This window comes from Melanerpes formicivorus, unplaced genomic scaffold, assembly GCF_026170545.1.
Source record: "Melanerpes formicivorus ecotype bairdi unplaced genomic scaffold, bMelFor1.0.p_v2 SCAF_11, whole genome shotgun sequence".
Taxonomy (NCBI): Eukaryota; Metazoa; Chordata; class Aves; order Piciformes; family Picidae; genus Melanerpes; species Melanerpes formicivorus.
Window position 1 is genome coordinate 17,780,794 of NW_027142363.1, and position 13,618 is coordinate 17,794,411.

General features: G+C 51.7%; 1 protein-coding gene across 1 annotated transcript in view; it reads left to right on the forward strand.

The window, feature by feature from the left end:
- Positions 1–13,618, forward strand: part of NHS (NHS actin remodeling regulator) — a 44,983-nt gene that overhangs the window by 20,775 nt on the left and 10,590 nt on the right. Inside the window, exons 5-6 of the mRNA XM_068144823.1 lie at positions 5,009–5,071; positions 8,930–9,122. Of these exons, the coding sequence (XP_068000924.1) occupies positions 5,009–5,071; positions 8,930–9,122 (256 nt within the window). The remainder of the gene's footprint in view (positions 1–5,008; positions 5,072–8,929; positions 9,123–13,618) is intronic.

The following is a 13,618-nucleotide window of genomic DNA, read 5'->3' on the forward strand; positions in this document are numbered from 1 at the left end:
GGTGGAGTCACCATCCCTGGAGGTGTTCAAGAAAGGCTTGGATGTGGCACTTGGAGCCATGGTTTAGTTGTCAGGAGGTGTTAGGTCATAGGTTGGACTTGATGATCTCTGAGGTCTTTTCCAACCTGGTTGCTTCTGTGGTTCGGCTTTGTGCTAAAGCCACAGGAAGCCTGAAGTAAGAAGGTATCCTGAGTTCAGGGCAGGGCACTTCTCAGCTGGCCACTTTCTGCATGGCTGTGAGCAGCCCAGAGGAGCTGGCAGCACACAACAGAATCAGCTTGCACTGCACTCTGTGTGCCACCATCCCTCCCTCATACCTCCTACCCCGTGTGGTGGGATGATTGTTTTGCAGCTTCCTCTGCTGGGGTGTCGTGTGGAGCCTGAGTCCTTGTCAGGAAACATGTCTCATTTCCCTCTCCACCCTGTCAAAACATGGGAGCAGCACATTAATCATGAAAGGATTGGCAGTGCTGCAGCAGATCCACAGCTGTGATGCTCCCAGAGGGAAGGGAACACCCACGGGGAGGTAAAAGAAAAGCTCTTGAGGGGGAGGAGACACAGAGGGAGAGAAGTGTCGGGGGCCAGGCAGGTGAGCAGGGGCTCTGCTTTGTAGCTGGAAAGAAATTGGTCAGAAATATTCCTCCTCAGCATCAGTTGACAGGGGCAGAAAGCTGCTGTATGGGCAGGAATGTGCATGGCTAGTTAAGTAGTCAGCTGTGATCTGAGGACACTGGGAACAGGTTCATAGCATCACAGAACATTAAGGGATGGAAGGGAGCTCCAGAGAGCAGCCAGGCCAAGCCCCCTGCCACAGCAGGAGCACCCAGGCCAGCTCACACAGCAACACAGCCAGCTGCCTTTGCAATGCCTCCACACAAGGAGACTCCACAACCTCTCTGGGCAGCCTGCTCCAGCCCTCTCACACCCTCACAGACAAAAAGCTTTCCCTCCTCTTCCCCTGGCACCTCCTCTGCTCCAGCTGACACCCAGTGCCCCTTGGGCTGTCCTTGCACATCCCTGAGCAGAGCCTGGCTGCCTCCTCCCCACACTGCCCTGCACATCTTCAGCCCCAGCACTGAGGGCAGCCCTCAGGCTCCTCTGCTCCAAGCTCCAAGCCCCAGCTGCCTCAGCCTGGCCTCACAGGGAGATCTTCCACTGCCTGCAGCAGCTTGGGGGCTCTGGGATTGACTCCCTCCAGCAGAGAATGAAATCTATCAAGTTCTTATGCCCCCCAGAACAGGGACATAGAGCTGCTGAGGCAGGTCCAGAGGAGGCCATGAAGGTGATCAGAGGGCTGAAGAACTTACTCTATGGAGTCCAGGCTGGGAGAGATGGGGTTGTTGAGCCTGGAGAAAAAAAGGCTCTGTGGAGACCTCAGAGCAGCATTCCAGTACCAGAAGGAGACTGCAAGAAAGCCAGGAAGTGACTTTTGCCAATGTCAGGGAGTGATAGGATGAGAGGGAATGGATTGAAGCTTGAGGAGGGCAGATTGAGACTGGAGAGGAGGAAGAAATTCTTCCCAGTGAGGCTGGGGAGACTCTGGCACAGGTTGCCCAGGGAGGCTGTGGCTGCCTCCTGCCTGGAGGTGTTCAAGGCCAGGCTGGATGTGGCTGTGAGCAGCCTGGGCTGGTGGGAGGTGTCCCTGCCCATGGCTGGGGGGGTTGGAACTGGATGATCTTGAAGGTCCCTTCCAGCCAAAGCCATTCTTTGAGTGTTTGAAAAGTTTGTTGAGTGCTAAATTGCTTCTTTGTCACTGCACTGATGAGCTCTAATAGTTTTACGCACTAAAAGTGCAAATCACCTCTCTTGACTTGGGTCCCTGCAGGTAACACTGAGGCTCTTCCTGTAATCAGTGAGGAGAATGGTCAGGGCTGCTTCATCTCACGCTGAGTTATGTGCTGAAGGAAGCTGAGCTGCATTGCAGTGGTGCTTTCTCTCCCTCTGTAGGGGAAGCCTTCTTGACTCCTTTAGATTTCATAGAATCACAGAATTGTCAGGGTTGGAAGGGACCTCAAGGCTCATCCAGTCCCAACCCCCCTGCCATGGCCAGGGACACCTCACACTACAGCAGGTTGCTCACAGCCACAGCCAGCCTGGCTGCAAACACCTCCAGGCAGGAGGCTTCCACCACCTCCCTGGGCAACCTCTGCCAGGCTCTCACCACCCTCATGGCCAACAACTTCTTCCTCACATCCAAGCTCAATCTCCCCACTTCTACTTTTGCTCCATCCCCCCCACTCCTATCACTCCCTGACCCCTTCAGAAGTCCCTCCCCAGCTTTCTTGGAGCCCCCTTCAGATCCTGGAAGGCCACAAGAAGGTCTCCTGGGAGCCTTCTCCTCTCCAGACTGCACAACCCCAACTCCCTCAGTCTGTCCTCACAGCAGAGCAGCTCCAGCCCTCTGCTCATCCTCGTGGCCCTTCTCTGGACACCTTCCAGCACCTCCAGATCCTTCCTGGCACAGAGGCTCCAGACCTGGACACAGAGCTGCAGCTGTGGTCTCAGCAGAGTGGAGCAGAGTACAGGATGAGAATTTAGCCATCTGAGTTTTTGGTTTTGGTTGCTGTTTCAGTGGAGAGAAACCAAAGCTATTTTCCCCAAGCAGTCAGAGCATGTGGACATGCAGCCAAGGTTCTGGACTGCCAGGCAGAGTGGCACCTCTGTGAGTGAAGCTGGTGGAACAGCTAAGAAAAACAAAACTTCACCAGTGGCTGCAGTGAAAAAAAAAAGATCCTTGCTCAAGCAATTAGGCTCCAGATTGGTTTCAAAGCAATCTTAGCCTATTAGAAGGGAAATGCCTGTTTAAAGTGTTCTGGCTTTGTAGTTAGCAGATTGATTATCACCCTTGCTGTTTGCCAAGCACACCCACACGAGAGGAATCCACTTTGAAAACTGCCTAGCTGCAGATCTGTCCATCAGACCACAACAGCCTTGGCTAGACAATAATAATTCCTTGCTTAATGATGGATTTACTGCAGCAAGAGAAGTGTGGCCAGCAGGGCCAGGGAGGGGATTCTGCCCCTCTGCTCCACTCTGCTGAGACACAGCTGCAGCTCTGTGTCCAATTCTGGAACCTCTGTGCCAGGAAGGGTCTGGAGGTGCTGGAAGGTGTCCAGAGAAGGGCCAGGAGGATGAGCAGAGGGCTGGAGCTGCTCTGCTGTGAGGTCAGACTGAGGGAGTTGGGGTTGTGCAGTCTGGAGAAGAGAAGGCTGCCAGGAAACCTTCTTGTGGCCTTGCAGTATCTGCAGGGGGCTCCAAGAAAGCTGGGGAGGGACTTTTGAGGGGGTCAGGGAGTGATAGGAGTGGGGGGGATGGAGCAAAAGTAGAAGTGGGGAGATTGAGCTTGGATGTGAGGAAGAAGTTGTTGCCCATGAGGGTGGTGAGAGCCTGGCAGAGGTTGCCCAGGGAGTTTGTGGAGTCTCCTTGTGTGGAGGCATTGCAAAGCCAGCTGGATGTGTTGCTGTGTGAGCTGGCCTGGGTGCTTCTGCTCTGGCAGGGGGCTTGGGCTGGATACTCTCTGCAGCTCCCTTCCAACCCCTAGCATTCTGTGATTGATTGAGGGATTGATTGATTCTGTGAAGGGGGTCCCAGAGGTACAGGGATTCATCAAGACCCAGGATGCTGTGGGCATTGCTGTTTGCCCTTTCAGGCATTATAATGAGTGCCATAAACTCCAGCTGGCCATTGTCACCCTGGCACAGTGCAGTGATAAAATCATCACCATGACTGCACTGATACCAATCCATGTGCTTGATAGAGCACCCTTAGGGCCAGCATTATTTATATCCATTGCTTAAATGCCTCATGCAAAAGAAGCCTCCCTGTGTTATGAAACAGATCATCTGTGGTGGAATTGGAGGCTCTGAGGAGAATTAACTGCAGCTCAGCCAAACCCAATGCTGCTTCAGCTCCAGGCAGTTAGCAGATCAATAGATAGCACTCTTGGGACAATTATCATCACATCTGTACAAGGAAGCTGCACCAAGTTCCCTGCAGTGGTGTCTGATCTGAGGAAGCAAAAATCAGCACAGACTTCACCAAACCACTCTGTGAGCCCAGAGAGTGGTGGTGAATGGTGCCACATCCAGCTGGCAGCCAGGCACCAGAGGTGTCCCCCAGGGATCAGTGCTGGGCCCCAGCCTCTTCAATATCTTTATTGATGATCTGGAGGAGGGCATTGAGTCCATCAGCAGTAAGTTTGCAGATGACAGCAAGCTGGGGGCAGGAGTTGATCTGTTAGAGGGCAGGAGAGCTCTGCAGAGGGACCTTGCCAGGCTGGACAGATGGGCAGAGTCCAAGGGCAGGAGATTGAACACATCCAAGTGCCAGGTTCTACACATTGGCCACAACAACCCCAGGCAGTGCTCCAGGCTGGGGTCAGAGTGGCTGAGAGCAGCCAGGCAGAGAGGGACCTGGGGGGACTGGTTGAGAGTAGTCTGAACATGAGCCAGCAGTGTGTCCAGGGGGCCAAGAAGGCCAAGGGCATCCTGGCCTGCATCAGGAAGAGTGTGGCCAGCAGGAGCAGGGAAGTCATTGTGCCCTGTGCTCAGCACTGCTGAGGCCACACCTTGAGTCCTGTGTCCAGTTCTGGGCTCCTCAGTTTAGGAAAGAGGTTGAGCTGCTGGAAGGTGTCCAGAGAAGGGCAAGAAAGCTGGGGAGGGGTCTGGAGCACAGCCCTGTGAGGAGAGGCTGAGGGAGCTGGGGTTGCTTAGCCTGCAGAAGAGGAGGCTCAGAGGAGACCTTCTTGCTCTCTACAAAGTGGTTGATTCTATGATTCTAAGTTTGCTGGAGCTGCATTTAGTAAGAGGAGTCAACCAAACCCCCAGCAGGAGGGACATCAGGGTGGGAATCTCAGCTTGCTTCGTCTCCCTTGCTGGTGAATCCTGGCAAAAAATGATTTGTTGCTTGTGTTTTGATTTTTTTTACCAGAAACATTTTGTGTGTGCCTTTAATTTTTACCCCTTTTTTTTGTGTTTGTTTTTGTTTCCTTCCCATTTCACGCCTCTAGTTTATCAGCACCCGTTCGCCCTCCCCAATTGAGTGTTGCCACATGACCCCCTGGAGTAGAAAGGTACTGGAAATCAAACCAACCCAAGCAATCCCCCACTAACAGCCCTCTCTCACTCTTCTCCCTTCCAGATCCTAACCCTTCCTCTTGCTTGCTTTCCACTGGCTCACTTTTCCTGTGCTAAAAAGCAGCCTTTGCTGGGCTTCTCATGTCAGTAGGACACGACAGCAGCTTGCTTTTTTCTTTCCCCTACCTCATTCATTCTTTACTATGAGGGTGGTGGAGCAACTGGAACAGGTTGCTCAGGGAGGTGGTTGGGGTTCCATCCCTAGAGATATTCAAAGTGAGGCTCAAGGAGGCCCTGGGCAACCTGATTGAGGTGAGGATGTCCCTGCAGAGTGCAGAGGGGGTTGGACTGGATGAGCTTTGGAAGTCTCTTCCATCCTGGACCATTCTGGGATTCTATGACTCCATGATTCTGGGATTCTGTGACTCTGGGATTCTCTGACTCTAGGACTGTGATTCTCTGACTCTATGACACTACGATTCTATGACCCTATGAGTCTGTGACTCTGTCACTCTGTGACTGTGACTCTCTGTGACTTCTGTGACTCCATGATTCTGGAATTTTTTGACTGTGGGATTCTATGACTCTGTGATTCTATGATTCTATGACCCTGTGATTCTGTGACCCTGTGACTCTGTGACTGTTTCTCTGTGATTCTCTGACTGTGACTCTGTGACTCTGATTCTCTGTGACCCAGCGACTCTGATTCTCTGAGACCCAGTGACTCTGATTCTCTGACTGGTTCTCTGACTGTGATTCTCTGACTGCGACTCTGTGACTGTGACTCTGATTCTATGACTGATTCTGACTGATTCTGACTGTCACTCTGTGACTGTGACTCTGATTCTGTGACTGATTCTCTGTGATTCTCTGACTGTGACTCTGTGACTCTGATTCTCTGTGACCCAGCGACTCTGATTCTCTGACTGGTTCTCTGACTGTGATTCTCTGACTGTCACTCTGTGACTGTGATTCTATGACTGATTCTCTGTGATTCTCTGACTGTGACTCTGTGACTCTGACTCTCTGACTCTGTGACTGACTCTGACTGTGTGACTGATTTTGTGATTGTCACTCTGTGACTGTGACTCTGATTCTGTGACTGATTCTCTGACTGTGACTCTGTGACTCTGATTCTCTGTGATCCTGTGGCTCTGATTCTGTGACCCTGTGACTCTATGATTCTATGACTCTAAGATACTATGATTCTATGACTCTAAGAGTCTATGATTCTATGACTCTGATTCTGTGATTCTGTGACTCTGAGATTCTGTGATTCTATGACTATGATTCTGTGTTTCTATGACTCTGATTGTGTGATTCTATGACTCTGACATTCTATGATTCTGTGATTCTATGACTCTAAGACTCTCTGATTCTCTCACTATGATTCTGTGATTCTATGACTCTGATTCTGTGACTCTGTGACTCTCTGACTCTATGGTTCTACGATTCCTCACCTCAGCTGGGTCTGCAGAAGCTTGTGGCCACGAGGCCACCTCCTCCTGTTGCCTCATTTGCAAGGTCTGAAGAGAGGCAGACCCGGTAGTGCCAGCATTTCCTTCTCTTGCAGCGTTTCTCTGTGTGTGTGTGTGTGTGTGTGTTTGTATTGCCAAGCTGCCTCTCTTCTTATTTCCTAAACGGCAAGCCCTTGTTCCCAGCAGCAGCTCCAAATTCTCCTTGGCCGTTTGGTGCGATGCCACTGTTTGGAGAGGAGGAGCTCTGGCAGCCAGGGTCACTTTGCCTGCTTTGTCCAGCGCTTCATTGTCATCCCGGGGAGGGATCGGCAACCAATGCAGCCTCAGTGTGTGTGTTGTGTGCGGTGTCTGTGTGCCGTGTGTCTGTCCCTGCGTGTGCCCGAGGGTTGGGGGTTGGTTGTTTTTGTTTGGTTTGGGGTTGGCTTTTTTTTTTTCCCCCTCCGTGCCTGCATCAAACTTTTGGAGGGGAGGGGGAGAGTTACCTAGGAAACAAAGTCTTTTGTGCCTGAAGTTTATATGAGCCATTCACGTCTGCCCGGGGGATTGGCACAAAAGCTGCAGGCAGAAAGAAGGCTGCAATGTTTGACTGCAATTCTGTGCGGGGAAGAGGGAGTTTTTGTGTGGGTGGGAGGAGGAGGAGGAGGAGAAGGAGAAGGACGCCTGCGTTGTCTCGGCTCCGGGGGTGCTGCGGGGAGGCGATGCTGGCAAGGTAAGTGCCTGCCCTCCATCCACTGAAAGAGCAGCTGCCCAGCCGAGCCCTTTCGCCGCTTTTGAGGGCTGGGGTGTAAATGCTGCTCGGCAAGCCCGAGATGGTTCATTCCCCTGGGATTTGTGAGGAGCCTGGGCGGAGGAAGGGGCAGAAGTACAATGGCAGAGCAGGAGCGATCCTGCGGCGCTACGCACAACGCCCTGCCGGGGAGCTGGGAGAGGGATGGTTTGTCCCCAGCCTGTTTGCGAGCCCAGCTCAAGCTGGCAGATGAAGTGTAAGCAGCAGGCGTGAGGGGGAAGGCTGGTAGTTAAGCAGCTGGGAATTCAGGAGTGAAGAGAGAGAGGGAGAGAGAGGGAGAGAGAGCGAGCACCCGCCTGAAAGGGATTGCACTTCAGCTGGAAGAAGCCAGAGGCAGCTGGACGTTCTGGGCTGGCCCAAGAGTTGTCACAGTTTACAGAAGGATGGATTGATAGGAAAAGTGAGGGAGCGCAGGCAGGGAAAGGTAAGTGCTTCCCCTCTCCATCCCTTCCAAGCAAAACAACCTTTTTTTCCCTTTTTTCCCCTCTCCACCTCCTTCTCTCCCAGACTCTTCTTTCCTCTCTATCTTCTTCTCTCCCAGACTCTTTCCTCTCCTTTTATTTATCTCCTATACTCTTCTTTCCTCTCTACCTTCTTCTCTCCCAGACTCTTTCCTCTCCTTTTCTTTCTCTCCCATACTCTTCTCTTCTCTTCATTTCTTTCTCTCCCATACTCTTCTCTTCTCTTCATTTCTTTCTCTCCCAAACTCTTCTTTCCTCTCCACCTCCTTCTCCCAGACTCTTCTTTCCTCTCCATCCTTTTCTCTCCCAGCCTCCTTTTTTCTCTCCATCCTTTTCTCTCCCAGCCTCCTCTTTCCTCTCCATCCTTTTCTCTCCCAGACTCCTCTTTCCTCTCCATCTTTTACTCTCCCAGACTCTTCTTTCCTCTCCAGCTCTTCTGTCCCATATATCTCTTCTTGTTTCATGCTGTCCAAGCATGTGTGGTTTCTAAATAACCTTTGGAATTTCTTCTGCTGGGGGCTTCTCTTCTCTTTGGCCACTGTCCCCTTCCCCTGCCTCAGCACTGCTGCTTCCCTACCCCATAGCTGCTGGCTGGCTGCAGCTTTCTGGCCTGTGTTTGTGAAACTGAAATGCAAAAGGGTTTGCTGCAGTGTAGAGGTCTTCTTTAAAACTCTGGGCCTTGTCGTTGAGTGACATCTTCTGATGCTTGTCTTTAAGGGAATGGTTGTGTGGGTCCAATCATTGCTGGTAATCAGCCAGCTGGGGGGTGGTTCAGAAGCTTGCAGATGCAAACGAGGGCCCCCGTGTCTGAGGCTGATGGGAATGGAGGGCACCTGGGAGTGCAGGATGTGCCCCTTCTGGGGGCAGAGATGTGCTGCTGGGACCCTCCCTGCCAAGATGCTGCTCTCCACCAGACCAAGGTATTTCCCTCCTGGGGGCAGGGTGCAGTTTTTCTCCTGTGGGGAGAACAGCTTGTGCCGTCTGAAGGTGAGCCAGAACGATTCCTCCTTGCCTCCCTCTCACTGATTTCTGCTCTCTCTGTGGTGTGTCTGCTCTGGATTTCCCCAGATCAGCCTGATGGGGGTGGGGAGTGGGGAGCCACTGACCTGTGGATGTCTTCCTTTGCAGTCCCACCTGCCAGAGGAGGAAGACACAGATGTCATGTTAGGGCAGAGGCCGAAAAACCCAATCCATAACATCCCTTCTACACTGGACAAGCAAACCAACTGGAGCAAAGCACTACCTCTCCCAACTCCAGAGGAGAAAATGAAACAAGATGCCCAAGTGATTTCTTCTTGCATTATCCCCATCAATGTCACTGGTACAACTCTCTTCTATTCCTTTCTCTTTCTACTATTTGTTTGTTTATTGCATGGTCCACAAGGGAGGTCAACTACTTGTTTTGTTGAACTGGTGACAGTAATTGGCCCCTGGAATGTGCTGCCCAGGGAGGTGGTGGAGTCCCCATCCATGGAGGTGTTCAAGAAAGGCTTGGATGTGGCACTTGGAGCCATGGTTTAGTTGTCAGGAGGTGTTGGGTGTTAGGTAAGAGGTTGGACTTGATGATCTCTGAGGTCTTTTCCAACCTGGTTGATTCTATGAAGTTGAGGGATTGTGCAGCCCAGGGGCAAAGATTCTCCCTCCCCTCCCCCTCCAACCTGAAGATTTAGTTTCTGGATGGCAATGGGGCTAAATTCATCCCTGGTGCTGCAGTCCAGGAAGCTTGCATCTAGGATGAATTTGGCCCCATCGTTTTGGGAGTGGTGTGATGGGAGTGCAACAGAACTTTCCCTGCCTAAACAATGTCCTTTTGTGCTGTGCATGACCTACAGGCTGCATTTAAAAAGACCTCAGAGAGCCTTTTTTTCCCCTCTTTCCTTGACTGTGGCTGCCTGAAGTGATACAGAAAGGCAGGGAAATTAATCATATGATTGTCATGTGTAGCAGGAGGAGAGAAACTGGAGAATATATAGGCTGCTAGTTGCAGTGCTTTAAACATGACTCTGTAGCATGCAAACCATGGCTCTGACATCTGTTTACATGCAGCTATGCTTGAAGGTACAGTAATGGCATTGTCTTTGACTTATATCTCCTTGATCAGATTGATGCTTTGCACAGATTTCCATCCCCTTGGCCAGATGGATTCTTTGATTTCCACCCCCTTGGCCAGATTGGATTCTTTGATTTCCACCCCCTTGGCCAGATTGGATTCTTTGCACTGATTTCCACCCCCTTGGCCAGATTGGATTCTTTGCACTGATTTCCACCCCCTTGGCCAGATTGGATTCTTTGCACTGATTTCCACCCCCTTGGCCAGATGGATTCTTTGCACTGATTTCCACCCCCCTGGCCAGATGGATTCTTTGATTTCCACCCCCTTGGCCAGATTGGATTCTTTGCACTGATTTCCACCCCCTTGGCCAGATTGGATTCTTTGCACTGATTTCCACCCCCTTGGCCAGATTGGATTCTTTGATTTCCACCCCCTTGGCCAGATTGGATTCTTTGCACTGATTTCCACCCCCTTGGCCAGATTGGATTCTTTGCACTGATTTCCACCCCCTTGGCCAGATTGGATTCTTTGCACTGATTTCCACCCCCTTGGCCAGATTGGATTCTTTGCACTGATTTCCACCCCCTTGGCCAGATTGGATTCTTTGCACTGATTTCCACCCCCTTGGCCAGATTGGATTCTTTGCACTGATTTCCACCCCCTTGGCCAGATTGGATTCTTTGCACTGATTTCCACCCCCTTGGCCAGATTGGATTCTTTGCACTGATTTCCACCCCCTTGGCCAGATTGGATTCTTTGCACTGATTTCCACCCCCTTGGCCAGATTGGATTCTTTGCACTGATTTCCACCCCCTTGGCCAGATGGATTCTTTGCACTGATTTCCACCCCCTTGGCCAGATGGATTCTTTGCACTGATTTCCACCCCCTTGGCCAGATGGATTCTTTGCACTGATTTCCATCCCCTTGGCCAAATGGATTCTTTGCACTGATTTCCATCCCCTTGGCCAGATGGATTCTTTGCACTGGTGTCCATCCCCTTGGCCAGATGGATTCTTTGCACTGATTTCCACCCCCTTGGCCAGATGGATTCTTTGCACTGATTTCCACCCCCTTGGCCAGATGGATTCTTTGCACTGGTGTCCATCCCCTTGGCCAGATGGATTCTTTGCACTGGTGTCCATCCCCTTGGCCAGATGGATTCTTTGCACTGGTGTCTATCCCCTTGGCCAGATGGATTCTCTGCACTGGTGTCCACCCCCTTGGCCAGATTGGATTCTCTGCACTGGTGTCCACCCCCTTGGCCAGATGGATTCTCTGCACTGGTGTCCACCCCCTTGGCCAGATGGATTCTCTGCACTGGTGTCCACCCCCTTGGCTAGATTTGATTCTTTGCACTGATTTCCATCCCCTTGGCTAGATTTGATTCTTTGCACTGATTCCTGTTACCTTGGCCAGATTGATTCTGGCAGGGGTCACCAGCACCAGGGTGGTGCTTCTGGCCAGCTGGGCTCCCACTTGAGGAAAGGCAGCCAGCCAGACCCTCCCAGACCACCCTGCCTGGAGGCTGGGAGCTGGCTTCTTGAGGCTACAGGTTGTCTGCTACCCTTCGAAATCCCTGCAGGAAGGCAGATATAGAGTGGCAGGTTTCCATGCTGGGGTGAAACCTCCAGCTGGCAGCCAGGCACTAGTGCTGGGCCCCAGGGATCAGTGCTGGGCCCCAGCACCCAGCACCAGAACAAGAGGACACAGTCTCAAGCTGTGCCAGGGCAGGTTTAGGCTGGAGGTGAGGAGAAAGTCCTTCCCAGAAAGAGTAATTGGCCATTGGGATGTGCTGCCCAGGGAGGTGGTGGAGTCACCATCCCTGGAGGTGTTCAAGAGGATGTGGCACTTGGAGCCATGGTTTTGTTTTCAGGAGGTGTTGGGTGAGAGGTAAGAGATTGGACTTGATGATTTCTGAGGTCCTTTCCAACCTGGTTGATTCTATGATTCTGTGATGCTCCCTCTGGACACCTAACTGGTGTAGGCTTCCTCTCCTGGCTACTATCCCCCTGAGGCAGCTCAGAGGAGAGTTAGGACTGGGCCAAATGTTTTTCCCCAGCAGTAGCCATTTTTACCTAGACTCCACCTGCCACAGTTGGAGGCAAATTCCCACTGCTCACTGTTCCAGAGTGAGACCGGTATGGAATCTGTCCTGGATGTCTGTGGCTCTTTCTCGTTGGCACTAATGAGCATGGCTTGGTATGCCTCACAGGGGGAGGAGCTGCCCTCTGCCACCTCCCTCTGGGTGCCCCTGGCGCACAGAGCGTGTTCAGCTCGCTCCCGGCGGCTGAGGACCCAGCCCGGATGCTAACTGATTTGTTTGTTTCAAAGACTTTGCTTTTCATTTCTCCCTTTTATTGTTTCGTTGGTTTGGTTGCTCTTGTTGTGGTTTGTTGGGGGTGGTTTTGTTTGGGGGAGGGGAGAGGGAGGCAGACAACGGTTGCTGGGAGCTTGACGGTGCTTTGATTCCCTCATTTAAAGCAGGTTCTTCCTCTTTGCTCGTTCCAGGGGCATTGGTGCTTGCAGGATGTGAAGCCTCTGTTTCCCCTGTTGTAGTAGATGCCAAGAAGAACTTTTACAAGACCAAGTTACTTTTTCACTGTTTGACATTGTTCTGTAGTGTTGACCTGTGCCTTGTATGTCTGTGTATAATTATGGGCTCTATAATTATACATGCTGGTGAAACACAGCCTCTTAGCAGGACCTTTCCTTTGCTTTGGGGTTTATTTTCCTCTCCCCTCTCTTCCCCCCCCCCCCCCCCCCCCCTTTTGGTTTGGTTTCTTCATTTAGCTTGTTCATATCTTTATTTTATTCCTTAAGATCGCAAACCACTGCAGCAGAGATCCTTCTGTGATTGGTTTCTCTGGGGTAGAAGGCTGGCGGGGGGGGGGGGAACGGGGTCAAGGTTGTTTGGCCTTGGAGGAGAGAGGGCTTCAGGGAGACCTTCTTGCAGCTTTGTCCAGACTTTAAAAAGAGGGGCCTAAAAGAAAGGTGTGGGCAGTGTTTGGGGAAGGACAAGGAGTGGTGGCTTTAAGCTAAAAGGTGGGAGGTTTGGACTAGATGTAAGGAAGAAACGTTTCTGCAGCTGAGGGTGGTGAAACCCTGGCACAAGTTGCTTGTGGTGGAAGCCTCATCTCAGGAAACATCCAGAGTCATGTTGGAAGGGGCTCTGAGCAATCTGATGTAGTTGGGGATGGCCCTGCTGACCACAGGGGATTTGGACTAGGTGACCCTTTAAAGGTCCTTTCAAACCCCAGACCGTTCTGTGGTTTGATGATGCTTCCAGACCTGTCCCATGCCAGCTTTAGAGAGCAGGAGCACACAGCTCTGCAAAAGACCAGTGCATGTGGGCACTGCTGCTGGCAGGCCTCCTTTTGACTTGGCTTGGACAACACAGTGTCCAAAAAAAAACCCCAAACCACAAAGTCAAAGACAATTCCTCGTGCTAATGCCAAGGAAACATAAAGAAAACCTGACTTTCTTGCCTGCTCTCTGTGACTCTGGTCATAAATCCACGTGCCTGTGAACCTGGGCTCTGAAATCAGCCTGGAGAAGAGGGTCTGGGGAGACCTAAGAGCAGCCTTCCAATATCTTAATGGGGCCTGCATGAAGGATGGAGAGAGACTGTTCCCAAAGGCCTGCAGGGACAGGACTAGGGGCAATGGTTTGAAAGGAGAGCAGATTGAGATTGGATGTGAGGAACAAGTTCTGCACCAGGAGGGTGATGGAACACTGCAACAGGTTGCCCAAGGAGGTGGTTGGG